The sequence below is a fragment of the Dasypus novemcinctus genome, chromosome 2, assembly GCF_030445035.2.
Source record: "Dasypus novemcinctus isolate mDasNov1 chromosome 2, mDasNov1.1.hap2, whole genome shotgun sequence".
NCBI classification, from domain to species: Eukaryota; Metazoa; Chordata; class Mammalia; order Cingulata; family Dasypodidae; genus Dasypus; species Dasypus novemcinctus.
Window position 1 is genome coordinate 129526707 of NC_080674.1, and position 15464 is coordinate 129542170.

General features: G+C 37.6%; 1 protein-coding gene across 1 annotated transcript in view; it reads left to right on the forward strand.

Moving 5' to 3' along the window:
- SNX24 (sorting nexin 24) overlaps nt 1-15464 on the forward strand; it is a 218199-nt gene that overhangs the window by 90981 nt on the left and 111754 nt on the right. Inside the window, exon 2 of the mRNA XM_058277842.2 lies at nt 10469-10552. Within this exon, the coding sequence (XP_058133825.1) occupies nt 10469-10552 (84 nt within the window). The remainder of the gene's footprint in view (nt 1-10468; nt 10553-15464) is intronic.

Below are 15464 nucleotides of genomic sequence, written 5' to 3' on the forward strand. Positions count from 1 at the left end.
ACAACAAGATGATGCAACAAAAAGAAACACAGATTCCCGGTGCTGCTGATGAGGATAGAAGAGTCACAGAAGAACACCCAGCGAATGGACACAGAGAGCAGACAACTGGGCGGGGGGTGGGCAGGAAGGGGAGAGAAACAAATTTTAAAAAATAAAGAAAGAAAATCTAAGTTGAAGTTACATGGTACTGAAACTAATGAAAAATTATGTAACCAATCAACATGTATGACTTGTTAGATTTGAGCTCATTTTTTCCCTCACACTGAATTGATTAATTGGTTTTGTGTCATATAGCCCTAAGAGGAGAAGAAAAATGAGGACTTTTCATGATCAAACAGTCAGTCAAAGAGCTGCAGCAAAAAATTAGTCGGTATTAAGGTCTAGACTGAAAACCTATAATCCTGTAAGTATCATTAAACCCAAGAAAACCTTTCCCTTATATCAAGAGAGATTAAAAATATTTATCAGGGATTACATCACTGTTAGAATGTGTTAAACTGAGACATGTACATGGAAAAAAATTAACACCACAAAATAGAAGAACCAAATTCATCTTTTATCTTCTAAAACTAGAAGTTAATTGAACAGTTGCTGTTTTATTTTAAATACCGATCATCAATAACATATCCATATATCCATTTCTTGATATACAAATTTTTAAATAAGCTTTTTATTTTGAAATACTTTCCATCTTATAGGACAGTTGTAAAAAATAATACAAAATCCATACAGAGAAGTTTAACATATAGCTGCCATCCAGATACACAAATCTACCAACTTTTGAACTTTTGCTTTGATGTTTGAATCTACTCCATCTCTCCCCACTCAGTTTTCACTATGTGTATGACTTAATTTCATCTATATTTTAAAGAATAACTTAGTAAACTTTTTCTGTTGGTTACTTTGTAGAGTGAACCATCTTGATCCATCAATTTTCAATAGTATCCTTTTGATAGCCAATGAGCCAATTACGTAAGATAAGTAAACATGCATCTTTAGGTTCCATTCGCCTAATCCCTCCCTTTTCATTTCCTATCTTCTGCTAGTTGCACCTTTATTTTCTTGCACTGACAAGGTTTAAAATATTTACATTTTTTTCCTGTAAAACTAGTCTTCCATGCTTTCTTGCTTGATTCTAAATACTGAGCACAATAATTAATATTTCCAAAATTATAATGATGTGTGTTTATTTATATTTTCATTGGACAATCAAGAATTGTGTTTGGAACTGTAGAAAAGGAAATGTAGCCTTATAAATTATTACATCTGGACTGCTGTGTAGAACATTTAGAGCCTTATGTCAAATAGATTCTCTTTTCTTATTAGCTTGTAAACTGCATTCAAATCATGTTATATTTACTTATATGTGAACCTTTACATTCTATACAGATTTTCTTATTTTTCTTGGAGTTTTTAGATACCTTTTTTCTTGCAGGAAAAAAATAAATGCTTTAAACTATTTAAAACAGTAGACTGAAAGCTTTATTTGAATTCCCAGCCCTACTTGGAAGGCATTTGAGTTACTTTTGGATACTTTTTGCCTATTGTAGAAAAACTACTTTTTTTTGCTTTGATCAGAAGTGGATAGCATTGTAAGATATAAGCTTTGAGAAGGCAGGGATAATTTCAACCTGGATATGAGTTAAATCCTTCTTCAGCTAAAGTTTATTTTATATCTTAGGCACATTTCTGAAAATTTGAGTATAAAATCAAATTGTGAAATATTTTATCCTTGACTTCCAGTTCAGTTTCAGAGATGTTACTGCAAAGGAAAAAATTTGACTCTGATGCATAATAAAAATCACAGTTAAGAGCTGAGGGCAGGCCCACCCTGATCAAGACAGCAGAATGAGATGATTCAGGGGTCTACCTTCACACAGATGCTTTGAACAACTAGCAAGAACTGCTAGAAAAATCTTTCTCAAAGCTCCATAAAACAATTCAAGGACTGCAGTAACAAGGCAAGTGCCAAACCAAGAAAAAAGGCTGTTAAAAGTGGTGGGGTCTTGTGATGCCCTGGCTGCCCCCTCCTGTACACTCACCAGCTCAGCATGGACCCAGCCCATGCTCCCAGGGCTGATCCCTGGACCTGGTTGCAGAGAGAGCATAGTTATCCTCATGTACATATGTGGAGCATTTAGGTCTGGCCCAGTCTATCTGGTGGTGGCCTGAGGGACTTGCCATCCTAGAACTTGTGCTGTGCATATATGGCAGCTCAAAAAGGTGTCCTACAGAATGCTGGGCGACAGCTGTTAAGTGGATACGTCAGGTAAGATGGCTGTAGGACATACAGTTCAGTGCCTGGGACCTAGAGAAACTCTTTCCTAGGGAAGAGGGGAAAGTTATATCCATGTAAACAGGGGAATTCCCTGGGCTACATGTGCATGCCCAAGACAAGAAACATGCCTGAAAATGGCTAAAAACTTCCCAAATTTAACAAAAGACATGAATATACACATCCAAGATGCTCAGTGAATTCCAAGCAGGGGAAAAAAAAAAGATCCACATCTTGACATATCATAATCAAATTGATCAGTGCCAAAGACAGGAGAATTCTGAATGCTGTAAGAGAGAAGGAACTTTTCACATACAAGGAAGGCTCAATAAGATTTTCTTGATTTCTTATTAAACCTGTGGAGGCAAGAAGGCAGTGGGATTACATATTTAAAGTGCTGAAAACAAAATAAAAATACCAACCAAGAATTCTGTATCTGGCGTAATTGTCTTTTAAAAATGAGGGAGCAATTAAGGCATCCCCAGATAAGCAAAAACTGAGGGAATTTGTCACCACTAGACCAGCCCTGCAAGAGATACTAAGGAGAGTTCTGCAGGTTGAAAGGAAAGGGCATTAGACACTAGATCAAAGCTACATGAAGAAATAAAGACCTCTGGTGAGAGTCATGAAATGCCAATACTATTATATCTTTTGTTTGTAACTCCACTTTTTACTTTCTATGGTATCTAAAAGACAAATGCACAGAATATAATGATAAATCAGTGGTTTGGAATTCATAGTGTATAAACATGCCATTTGTGACAAGAACTACATACAGACAGGAGGCAAGGGAGTATAGGAACATAGTTTGTATATACCTTTGAAGTTAAATTGGATATCAGCAAATGAGAGTGTTATAGATTCAGAATGTTAAATTTAAGCCCCATGTACATTGAAGAATTATGTTTTCAAGGAGTATATGTGCAGCCTGCTCTCAGATGTTCAGGAGATTGAGTGAGAAAGAGGGAAAGAAGAGGAAGGGAAGAAAGGAAAGAAGGAGAGGGAGGGAAGGAAGGAAAGAAGGAAAGAGAACAGAAAGAAAAGGAAAAGAGAAAAAAAGAAATGGCATAGATGGCAAAATGTTAAAATTTGTGGATCTGGGTATCTGAGGGTATGGGGGTATCTGTATGGGGTTTGTATTGTTTTTGTAACTGTCCTTTACATTTGAAAGTATTTAACAAAAAGTTTTTTAAAAAAATCTAATTTAAGAATCTGAAAATTCCTTTTAGGTAGCACTTTATTCCCCTTTCAATTTGAATTCTAATGACCTAATAATGTTTCTAGAACTTGTGGCAAGAAGTTAGTGAAATGAAAAAATTGATTTGTGTTTTTAAAACTCACCTATATGAAAGCCTCAGTGCATTAGTTACATGAAGTTTCCTTTGCTTTGTAGGGAGGGATTTGCAGAAAACTGTGAGGCAACTGTGTCTGTAGAAGTAGAGTGCTAAAAAAGTAGATTGAGTCTCTATGCAATTTTATATGAGGTAATTAGAGTTAAAACATATGCCACTTTAACAATTGTCAAAATATACCCAATTCCCATTTCACTCAACAGATTGGCTGAAATGACTGTGAGCCAGTGTTCATAAGGATAAGCCAGACATTCTCATATCTTATTGGGGCAGTACAACTTGGTACATTTGGGGGAATTTGGCAAAATGTTTGTAATTTGTCCTATGGACGTGTGTGTATATGACCAAGGAAGGTCTTTATATTCACCACCCCGCCTCCCCCGTGGCTTGCTTGTTGTCTGCTGTGTCCATTCACTGTGCATTCTTATGTGTCTGTATTTCTTTTTTTAAGATTTTAAAAAAATTTCTTTTTCTCCCCCCCCCCCCCCAGTTTTCTGCTTTCTGTGTCCATTCGCTGTGTGATCTGTGTCTGCTTGTATTCTTGTCAGCAGCACCCAGAATCTGTGTCTCATTTTGTTGCATCATCTTGCTGCATCAGCTCTCCTTGTGTACAGCGCCACTCTTGGGCAGGCTGCACATTTTCCGTGCTGGGTGGCTCTCCTTATGGGGCACACTTCTTGCGCATGGGGCTCCCCTATACCGGGGGCACCCCTGCGTGGCACAGCACTGCTTGCGCGCATCAGCACTGCGCGTGGGCCAGCTCATCACATGGGTCAGGAGGCCCTGGGTTTGAACCTTGGACCTCCCATGTGGTAGGCAGATGCCCTATCCATTGGGCCAAATCCACTTCCCTGTATTTATTTTTATTTATTACCCCCCCCAGCTTGCTTGTTGTCTGCTCTCTGTCCATTTGCTGCGTGCTCTTCTTGTTTTTATTTGTCTCCCTTTTTGTTGCGTCACCTTGTTGAGCCTGCTCTCTGCGGCGCCTGGCCCAGCAGCTCTCCGCAGCGTGCGGGTGAACCTGCCTTCACAAGGATGCCCTGGGACGCGAACCCAGGGCCTCTCATATGGTAGACGGGAGCCCAAATGATTGAGCCACAGCCATTTCCCTGTCTTTACATTTTTAAAAATATTTGTGCAGTAGTAAAAGACAATAAGTAATCTAATGTCCACTTTGGGGTACAAATTAAATACATTATGATGTAGTCATACTAAGTACTGTGTATCCAAGAATGGATAAATGGATGAATCAAATGCGCTAAAAAATTTAAAAGTTCAAGCTGTAATAATTTTTTTTAGGAAGATAGGACTGTGTATTGTGATTCCACTTGTGTAGAAAAGCAAAATAATGTCTCTCTACGTTTTTACACACAGAGCTTAATGTTTATAGACAGTTTCTGAAAGGATATTTAAGATCTCTCCTGAGTTAGGCCTTATACAACTCTTGCAAAGGACTTACACTTTTCAGTCCATATTCTTTTGTACTGTTTGTGAATTTTTTTCCATAAACACATATTATTTTTCTCGTAAAATAACCCAGGCTAAAATTTGAAACTACTGATATAAATAAGAAGAGTTGGGAGGTGGGAGACAGGGAGAGGCACAGACCCAATAAGAGGAGGTAGTATCTCTTCTGCTCTTAAGAGTTGGATACTTTTGATATAGACTAATGTTCTGATTCTAAATGTTCTCCTGGCCCTTCTTTGGGGGATGGAAAACTATACAGGCTCCACTAGTCAGGGGGAAGGACCTGCAAAGTCATTTCCAAGGGACAGAACTCTGAAGAGAATGGCTCGAAGATACTGTTATTACTCCAGAATATTTCTGGATTTCTCCACTCCCAAGAGTTTAATTTTCCCAGTGAATAGGACTGTATAGGGGATCTGTTCACTGGGAGTCAGGGTTGTGTAATGGTTAAACAGGACAGAATCTGTAGCCAGATTGCTGGGTTTAAAAGGTAGCTCTGCCATGGGAAAGTTACTTAATCGCTCCATGCCTATTTCCTTAACATGTAAAATGGGGGAAATAGTACCTTCCTCACAAGGTTCTTGTGTTACTATGTATAAAGAGTTCAGAACAGTGCCTGTATATAAATGCTATAAAAGTGCTTATTGTTGTTATCTTTGTTTCACTGGTCAGAATAATCTAAATACTTTAAAAATAATGATTAAGAAGTTCAGCCTTAAATTGTTCCTTTTGATTTTATACATTATATTTTATATAGAATACCTTTCCTTAATCAGGTAAAAACATAACTGAAGTGTATATGCATTGGATCACTTTACAAACATGATTATCTACAGAAATAAATTTGCTTTCAAATTTATTTTTGTTCATTATATATGCAATGTCTTTTTTCTCTTTCTTACTGGTTTTAAGGAATTTGATTTGATGTGCCTTGTGTCTGCCCCTCTCCCTGCCCCTTCATGTTTCTTGTGTTTAGTTCATTGGTCTTATTGGATCTCTGGGTTTATAATCTCTTCACGTTTGGAAAATTTTCAGCTATGATTTCTTTAAGTATAATTTTCTCTCTAACCCATCTTTTCTTTCCTTTGGGGACTCCAATTTCACATTTATTTTTGCTGTAAATTTGTCCCATAGTTCACTAATGCTCTCTTTATTTGAATCTCTTTTCTTCTCTGTATTTCATTTTGGATAGTTTTCACTTAATTTTTTTCTTCAGTGTCTAATCTAGTGTTAATCATATCTAGTGTATTTTTCATCACAGACATTGTTGATTTCATCAACAGGGCCCAGACCTTTTTGTTCAGGTCCTTTTCATACCTTTCATGACTCTAGTTAACATGGTCAACCCTTCCTCTGAGTTCTTGAACAGAGTAGCCGTTTTAATGTTTGTGTCTACTGATTTTATTGGCTGTGTCACTTATGAAGCAGTTTTGCTTGATGGAATTTTTTCTTCTCCTTGTTGGTAGTCTGTTCCTGCTTTTTTTTTTTCTTCTGTCTTTTAAAAATTTTATTATTCCTGTTTCTTTTTTATGGGATGTCAATTTGATTTGATGTCTTTTTGATTGGATGTGAATTTTATCTTGTTGGGTGCTGAATATTTTTATATTCCTAAGAAGTCTTGTGCTTTTATTTGGCATGCAGTTAAGTAATTTGGAAGCAGTTTGATCTTTTTGGGTCTTGTGTTTAAGCTTTGGTAAACTGGACTTTTCGTCTAAGGCTAATTTTGACCCAGTACTATGCCAAGACCCTTCTGAATACCCCAAGTCATGCCGTGTGAATTGTGAGGTTTTCTCCCCTGGCTTTTGGGTACAGGCACTACTCCCAACCCCTGCGTGAGCTCCAGGCTTTGCCTCCTTCCCCTCCGATCAGTGCTCAGCTGAGTAGTCCAGGGGCAGCCTCTGCAGGTCTCAGTTATCTCTGTGCAGCTCACTCTTCTCCAATATCCTGCCCTGCAAACCCTAACCACCTGGGCTTCCCCCATTTATAGCTCTGTCTCCGCAGTTCGGTGATCACAGTGCTCTGCCTGGGTTCCCCTCCCTGGGCTCCTGGGAAGCTCGCCTGAGGGCACTGGCAGAGTTGTAGGGCTCACTTTGTTTGTTTCCCATCTCTCAGGGATCTCTGTCCCTTGTTGCCTGATGTCTAATGCTTTGAGAGCCATTTTTCTACATATTTTGTCCAGGTTTTAAGTTATTTCAAATGGGAGGATAAATCTACTCCCTGTTACTCCATCTTGGCCAGAAGCAGAAATCATCCAGCTTTAGTCCTTAACTTTAAAAACATTTTTAAAAAAAGGAACAGAAATAGTCCTTGGCCATCCTCTGTGTCTCAAATCCCAAAGGCAACCACTTTCAACTCTTGTATACATTTTTCCTGGTATTTACCTCCAGATTTTATACTTTTCACTGCTTCTGTGCTCAGGAAGATCTTCTCTGATTCCACTGTCTAAAACGGCACCCTTGTCAAGCTGTCTCCTTACCGTGATGCATTATTCTTCAGAGCACTTGTTTCTTGACATCATGTTATTTGTTAATATATTTATAGTCTGCTTCCCTCATCAAATAGGATGTCTGCTCCTTGAAGCCCATGTTTTTTTCTCTTTTGTTCACTGCTGAGTCCCCAGATCTAGCCCAGCTCCTGGGGGCACTGTAAGGCCCTCCGTAAATATCTTTTGAATGAATGAATGAACGAATGTCAGGTATTGTGCTAAGTGCTTTCTAAACATCATTCCTGAGATGCTACCACTCTATGAAGTAGAAAATAACTACTACACTTTTACTAAGAGAGAGAGAGACAGGAAAAGGGTATTCCAGGCATCAGGGCCAACTTGTCAGAAAATCAGAAAGCCCAAAACAAAAAGAAGTCTGGTATATGGTCTTCAGGAAAGTAGGATTTGTTAAATTGGCTTATTTCTTGCTTCACTTTGCCATGGAGATCCTGGTTAATCACATTCTTTTACAAGAAAAAAATCTTCACATTATTAGGTAGGTTGTGTATTTTTTATATGGCAATAAAAATATTATAATTCAATATCTCAAAAACTTCCCTTAGTTAAGAATACTGTGTGGGTGTGAGCGTGTGCACGCTTCTCACCCCTCCCTCACCAGTGAACTTAGTGCCTCCGAAAACTGTGGAACCTGGTGAGGGAGCTGCCTGGCTGGCAGAAGGGATAACATCCCCGAGGCATCCACTGTGTAGCGTGTCTTATCCCTGGCCTTCAAAGGGGTACTTTGAGGTAGGTGACCCAGTAGGTGGAGCCTTCCAGAGTCCTCTACCTTCTCCTCCTATCTGTTCTGCAGCAAGTATGCCAGTTAAGGTGGTGGTTTTTGTGATGAAGCCTCCAGGAACTGGGTCCAGATCATAAATTCATTTATTTCATATAGCTCAGCAGATGGCAGCTACTTTATTGCCACCACACTGTCCTGATTTAAATCTGGGACCTGACCTGGTCCTACTGACCAAGCCTCCAAATTGAAGCTGGGCTTCTCTTGTTTATGTTTCTCAGGGTGTCTTCCTGGCAGAGTCTTTGAAGAAGAAGAATTTTCTTTGGTGAAGTAGTAAATAGAATTTTTTTCTAAAAACTAATGTGCATATACCTGAGTGTTTAAACCATATGCATATGTTTTTACAAGAAAATACTTTTACTGATTCATCAAAGAAAAGTATTAATTTAGGAGTATTTCTTGTAAAATTAAATGTTAATAGAAGATATTGATTAAATTGTAAAAATGTACTATTTAATGAAAACCGGCTTCTTCTTAAACTAACAGAAGATTTTGTTTCTGATTTGAAGAAGCACAAAAAATGCAATCAGGCAAGTGGACTTGGCCCAGTGGTTAGGGTGTCCACCTACCACATGGGAGGTCTGAGGTTCAAACCCCGGGCCTCCTTGACCCATGTGGAGCTGGCCCATGCGCAGTGCTGATGCGTGCAAGGAGTCCCTTGCCACGCAGGGGTGTCCCCCGTGTAGGGGAGCCCCACGTGCAAGGAGTGCACCCCGTAAGGAGAGCTGCCCAGCATGAAAGAAAGTGCATACTGCCCAAGAATGGCACCGCACATACGGAGAGCTGACACAACGAGATGATGCAACAAAAAGAAACACAGATTTCTGGTGCTGCTGATAAGGATAGAAAAGGTCACAGAAGAATGCACAACGAATGGACACAGAGAGCAGACAATAGGCGGGGGGGTGGGCAGGGGAAGGGGAGAGAAATAAAAAATAAATCTTGGGGAAAAAATGCAGTCATCCTTTATTCTTGATGACTTAATGTCTGATTCTCTGAAGTAGCATATTTACATGTAAGGCAGAAATACAGAGCAGCGGGGAAATGCTTTCAAAATGACTGTGTGTAACTTATATCTCATGCTAAAAGTAAGTTGTTCTTATTTTTAGGGTTAAAGTAAGCACACCTTTAATGCTTTTAAGTGTCATATGACCTCAACTTTGGTGGTTGTTTTTTTTTTTTTCAGAAGGGCATTTGAAACAGGAAATCAGTTTTACCAACAAATTGAACAATATTCCTTCATTTTGGTGTTTTGCAAACTCTTACTCAGCAAAACAGGAGTCAAATACAAACTCTTTCAAATAACCAAGTACCTTTTCTTTAGTTCCTGCCAAGCATCCCTCCACCACCCTACCTTAACATTGTATTTTCATACGCACTTCACAATACTTCTCTTGTTCACAGTCTTGACCCACTGACCTAAGAATCAAGAACATGTCATGTTAGTGCCTACTAATTAGTGCACCCAGAGAGCCCTTTTTATCTGGCCTTTCAACCTTTTGGAGGTAGGAACACAAGCTGTCACTCGTATCATGCAGGGAAAATGAACCTTTACTATATTTTCCCTGTTTTGCAAATAGCAGGGTAAGCCCAGCTGAGTCTAGAGATGAATATGCAGGTTAGAAGAAATTAACCTAAAATGCACTACTGTTTATGTGATTGTCTTATAGATGACACAGTGCTGCTGTCATTGAAATACCCGTAATGGAATGCCCACATGCCTGACGTTTTATTTTCAGCAGAGTATCACTGTCGTCTCACACTCTTATTTCAGTACTTCCCGTTCATTACGTGGAATAATAATTTTAAGTTTGAAATGTTCTTTGACTAAAACATTAAGGAACATTTTAATGCATTTAAGTTTCTGTTGCTCTTAGATACATTTGCTGACAACACTGTAGTTTGTTCGAGAGCATTTGGTTCGAGCGCTCATTAATCAGTGCTGTTGGGCCAGGGTCTCCTGAGCCTGCTGGGTTTTGGGGGATCAGCTACTGTAATTAAAGGGCTGAAATATATCATGGTCACAAACTTACCACGTAAGACAATTGAGGTTTTTGAACTGGTGGAATTAATCTTTTAATTTTTTTCCTTAGGTGTTTAAGATAGAAGTGCTAATGAATGGAAGAAAACATTTTGTTGAGAAAAGGTACAGCGAGTTTCATGCCTTGCACAAAAAGGTAACCTTTCTTTTTTTCTTCTCTCTATATGGCACTGGTATAACGTTAAGGCTACTTTCTGTGATTCTTAAGGGCATTGGCATTTCTTGGAACAGTGTAATTTCTTTTTCCACGTGATAAAAATTTCTTAAAAAAAAAACCTTTGTCCTTTAAAGATGTGCTTTCTGATTAGGTGGGTTCTTGTTCAGAACTTTTACATATGCAGGCTATTTGCTGTGTACCATATTGGGTGTTAGAGGTTCAGAAAGAAAAAGATTAACAGGCCCTATTGTTTTGTTGATGAAATAAACTTAATGTCCTTTTTTAAAAAAGAAAAAAAACCCACAAATGATCATTTTACAGGAAAGAATTTATTAAACTCAACTTAAACTTAATGTACCTGGAAAAGATAATACGCATGCACACACGTATTCAAGGACTGTTTAGAGAACACATGAAAAAGGAGACTCTTAGCCTTCTTTTGAACTGTAACAGGCCACTTTAGAAGACTAATGTTTCAGTTCTCAGACCCATTTAATTAAAAGTCTTAAATAAAAAATAACAGGAATGCAAAAGGAATAGCTCTTTGAATATTTTGGGAGAAATGGTCAATAAAGAGTGGAATGAATTTTTAAAAATGTTTTCACCAAAATTTAAATTTTTATAGGTTATAAATTATTATTGGGGTGCTGCAATTATCTTAATAACCAGAAATACATCATAAAATTACTCAGAAAAGTCACCATGTCAATACAGTTTTACTACTTTTGCTTTATATATATATGAAATGTATGACATAATGTATAATGTATGAAATAATTCAATTTCTTCACTTTGTTAGGTAAGAAATTAGATTGAAAGAAAATAAGTATGTAAAGTATGTTAAGAGAGGTATGCTCAGTTTTTCTCATTTTGTTGAAGTCCTCTTAAATTTTCTGGGATATTTCAGTGTATAAATGATGTCATAGTGTCCTTAGTCTATATTAAAAGTTCTTCAGCATTTTTTTATAAAAATTATGTTTTCCTTTTTTTTTTAGTTGGGAGAAAAGAGAACTGGATAAAAACTACAGCAGGATATTATTGAGACATTAGTGAAACTGCTTCCTTCTGTTTTCTTTTAATGGGGAGCTCTAATTATCTGTACACTTTTCTGTTAGAATAGCAGGGGATAATTTACATTTCATTCTCCAATTAAAATTTTCTTAAATCCAAATTTTGCTTCCAAAAACTGTATTAAAGGTGTGAGTGTAGGTTTTTCTGCCCAGTTTTGGCCACCAGACTTGACAAGCACACTCACCTGGGGGCCTCAAGGAGGAAGCTCTGAGGACCGGGCCTCATGTCCCCATGGAGCCCAGTGTTTGCTTCCTTGTTTTGGGAAGAAACTTAGATTCTAGAAAGGTCTCTGCTGGGTGCTTGGTGAAATCACACAGTGATTCTGCTGGGTGCCTGGTGAAATCAGGTCCCCACAGTGTGAGTAAAGGCAGAAATCCGTCCCTCCCCCTCCCCACCCCACCCTGCCTCTGATAACCGGGGTCTGGACTTGGCAGCCTGTCATTTGAAAGCCTCCTTCCTAACCTTCCAGGTCAGCACCCAGCACTCCATGACCCCGGTACAGCCCAGCTGTTCCCTCCAGGTACTCAGGGACCAACTCCAAGCGAGGCACAGCTGGGTGACTGCCAATTAGGCTCCCCTGGGCAAGAGGCTGCCTGGCTGCTTCCTGGTAAAGGGTTGTTCAGCTGGTTCTCTTCTCTAATACAGTTTATTTTCTTCTGCAGAAGAGGCCCTTCTTTCCGATGATTATAGGCCAGGTTATTTTAGACAGGCAAGGGCAGAAAAAAATTCTGAAATTTTCTGGGACTCACTCTTCGCTCAATTTCTGCAGTTCTGGTAATAGTTTTAATTATTCTTACGTTATGTAATCAGGTTTACCAGAGTTACTAGAGTGAAATTGAGCAAATCTCTCAATTTTGCCTACTTTATTCAGCTTCGTTAAAATATCTGAAACATCCTTACAGGGATTAGAGATAAAAATAGTCTTCTGAAGCAGCTTAGTTGGGATACATTATCTAATCTTATATATCATAGAGTGAAAAGTGGCTGTTGGAAGTCTCCTTTTCTTGCAGCACTGCAGTTGTACCAGATTTGGGGGCAAAAAGGGCAACTATGAAAGGCAATTAAGAACAAGACAAAGAATTAAGAACAAGACATAAAATAAGACATAAATTTGCAATTTGAGTGTAAATTGTGTGTTAAAAAGAGTGGAAATGGATAAAATTTTATTCAGAATGCACAGGCTTTACTGATTACTGCTGCCACATCTTGCAACCTTTATCCTTTTTTTCAGTACCCTTATTTCCACATGTGAATTTTGTGAATTGCTTAAAATGTTATGTTTTACATAAAATATTTTCCCTTTAAATGCAATTAAATATACTCATTTAATTTTCTTGAAATTTTCAAACTTTTTGTGATGTATCCAATTTGCTGTTACCAGTATCCTGATTTTTCTTATACTTTGCATTATATTTCTCACTTGTTAAAAGTGTTTAGCAAATATCTTCATGTTGATGCTAAAATAATATATGAGCTATTAACAAGTGTTTTTCATCTTTAGAATAATAAATGCACAGCCCCTCTCCTTGTACCACAAACACACACAAAAAAATGCCTTTTGGCTGATAGTCAAGCTATTTTGAAGCAAAAACTAAAATCATTACCTATTTTAAGTTTCTTTGGTTTCTGAAAAAGGGCTTAATGTTATTTTCTTCCAAAATTTTGATTATTGATATTAAAATATGAAAACAATATCCTAATTGTTTCCAAGTTATTTTTTTCTTGTAGATGCATTATTTTCCTCCTCTCAAGTTTTTTTTTTTTTTTAATTAAAAAAATTTTTTTTAAGTACTGTGTCTGGAGATTGAACCCTGGAACTTGTATGTGGGAAGCGGTGCTCAACCACTGAGCCACATAGGCTCCCCTGAGTTGTTTTTTCCATTTGTTTGCTTATTGTTTTGTTTTGCTTTTGTTTTTAGGAGGCACCAGGGATTGAACCAGGACCTCCTATGTGGGAAGTAGGCACTCAACTGTTTGAGCCATGTCCGCTCCCTATTTTTAAATTATAGAACTAAGCCTTACAGAATGTTTCTGAAGATAAGGAGATAACCCATTGTTACCCACACATATTTCTAGTACCCTAATACAGTTGTTATTTTCCTTTAATTTCTTTTCTTCCTTGTTTTTTTTTAACAAACGCTGCTATGATCACCATGTTCCATATGCTGGTAACTAAGATATAGAAGAATTCTAGAGCAAGTTACCTGATCTTTCTGTGCATTAGGTTTCTCATTTGTAGCCTTGGAATAGTTAGAGTCCTAACCTCAAAGAATTGTTTCACAGACTAAAGAGATCATGTTCCTTATTTGATGTTTTAGTTTCCTAGGCCTCTCTGAGCAAATACCATGAAATGGTCTGATTTAAACCATGGGAATTTATTAGCTAACAGAGTCTGATAAAATGTCCAGATCAAGGCACCATCAAGATTATCTTTCTTCCCCCAAGACTGGCTCCTGGTGATCCTTGGCTTCTCTGCCATATGGCAAGGCACATGGCGATGTCTGCTGGTCTCTCTTCTTTTTTGGGTTTCATTGGTTTCAGCCTCTTGCTTCTGTGGCTCTCTTTTTCTGTGTGTTTGCATTTCATTCTCTTATAAAGCTCGCCAGTAATAGGATTAAGGCTCTTCCTGAATGGGTTGGGACATACTTTAATAACCTCATCAAAAGGTCCTAAATACAGTGAATTCACACCCACAGGAATGAATGAGATTTAAGAATATGTCACTTCAAACCACCACACATGGTAAACTTTCAATAATTAGTAGTCTGCATTACATGTACATTTCCCCCCATACTCAAAACTGTTTTCCTTAAGCCACATTACATAAAGAAGCATTCATCTGTCAAAAGAATGGATATTTTTACAGCTCCTGATATATATTGCCAAGTAACTCCAAAATGGTTATAGCATATTTACAAAGCAACTAGTGAGTATGAAAGTGTTTGCTTCACAGCACCATATCAGCTTTGGATATTATAAAACCCAACCAACCAACCACATTCATTTGTTTATTTAGCAAGCAATGTATATTATCTTGTTGTTGTAAATGATATTTCTTAAGTTTGTTTAGGAGTTGTCTCTTTTTTGAAAATAATCTATTTATGTGATTTCTCATTTATCTGCTGGGGTCTCAATTGCTTTTGCTCATCAGTTTGTGTGGCTTATTTATCTGATAAAATATTGCTGAAAGTATTTTTCACCAAGTTAGCCATTTTATTTTGGTTATGATTTTTATTTCAATTTACAGAAGTTTTAAATATTATATAGTCTAATATGTAAATTTTTACTCTTCCAGCTTTTAGCTAAGGTTAGTAATTTCTTGCAGAGTATGATGAAATTATTTGATTCCATTGAATTTTAGTTTTTTTGTTAGGTTTTGGTGTTTTTCAAATATGAATTTTAGATCACCTGGATGAGAATGGAAGGTAAAGTGCAGATTCCTGGGCACCACCACAGATATCCTGAACCAGAATTTTTATGATGGAGCCGAGTAATCTTCATTTACTACAAGCATCCAAGTGATTTTAATGACTGTTGAAGTTTGAGAATTCCTATTGTTATATCTTTAAAAGCATCACTTAGACAACACTCTCCCACCCTATTCCCTTCACCTGCACTGAAACCACAATGTTTAAAATCATGGGTTCCAAGGTTCTAAGCCTTTTTCTCTCTGTCCATATCCAGAAGGTCACCACTTCCTACTTATTTGTTCTTCTAAATTTCTGTCATATGTATCATTTATTTTTTTCATTTTCTGCTCCTACAATCCCAGCCCAGAGTCTTACTATTAGTTTTAGTATTATGTGAATTATTTCTGATC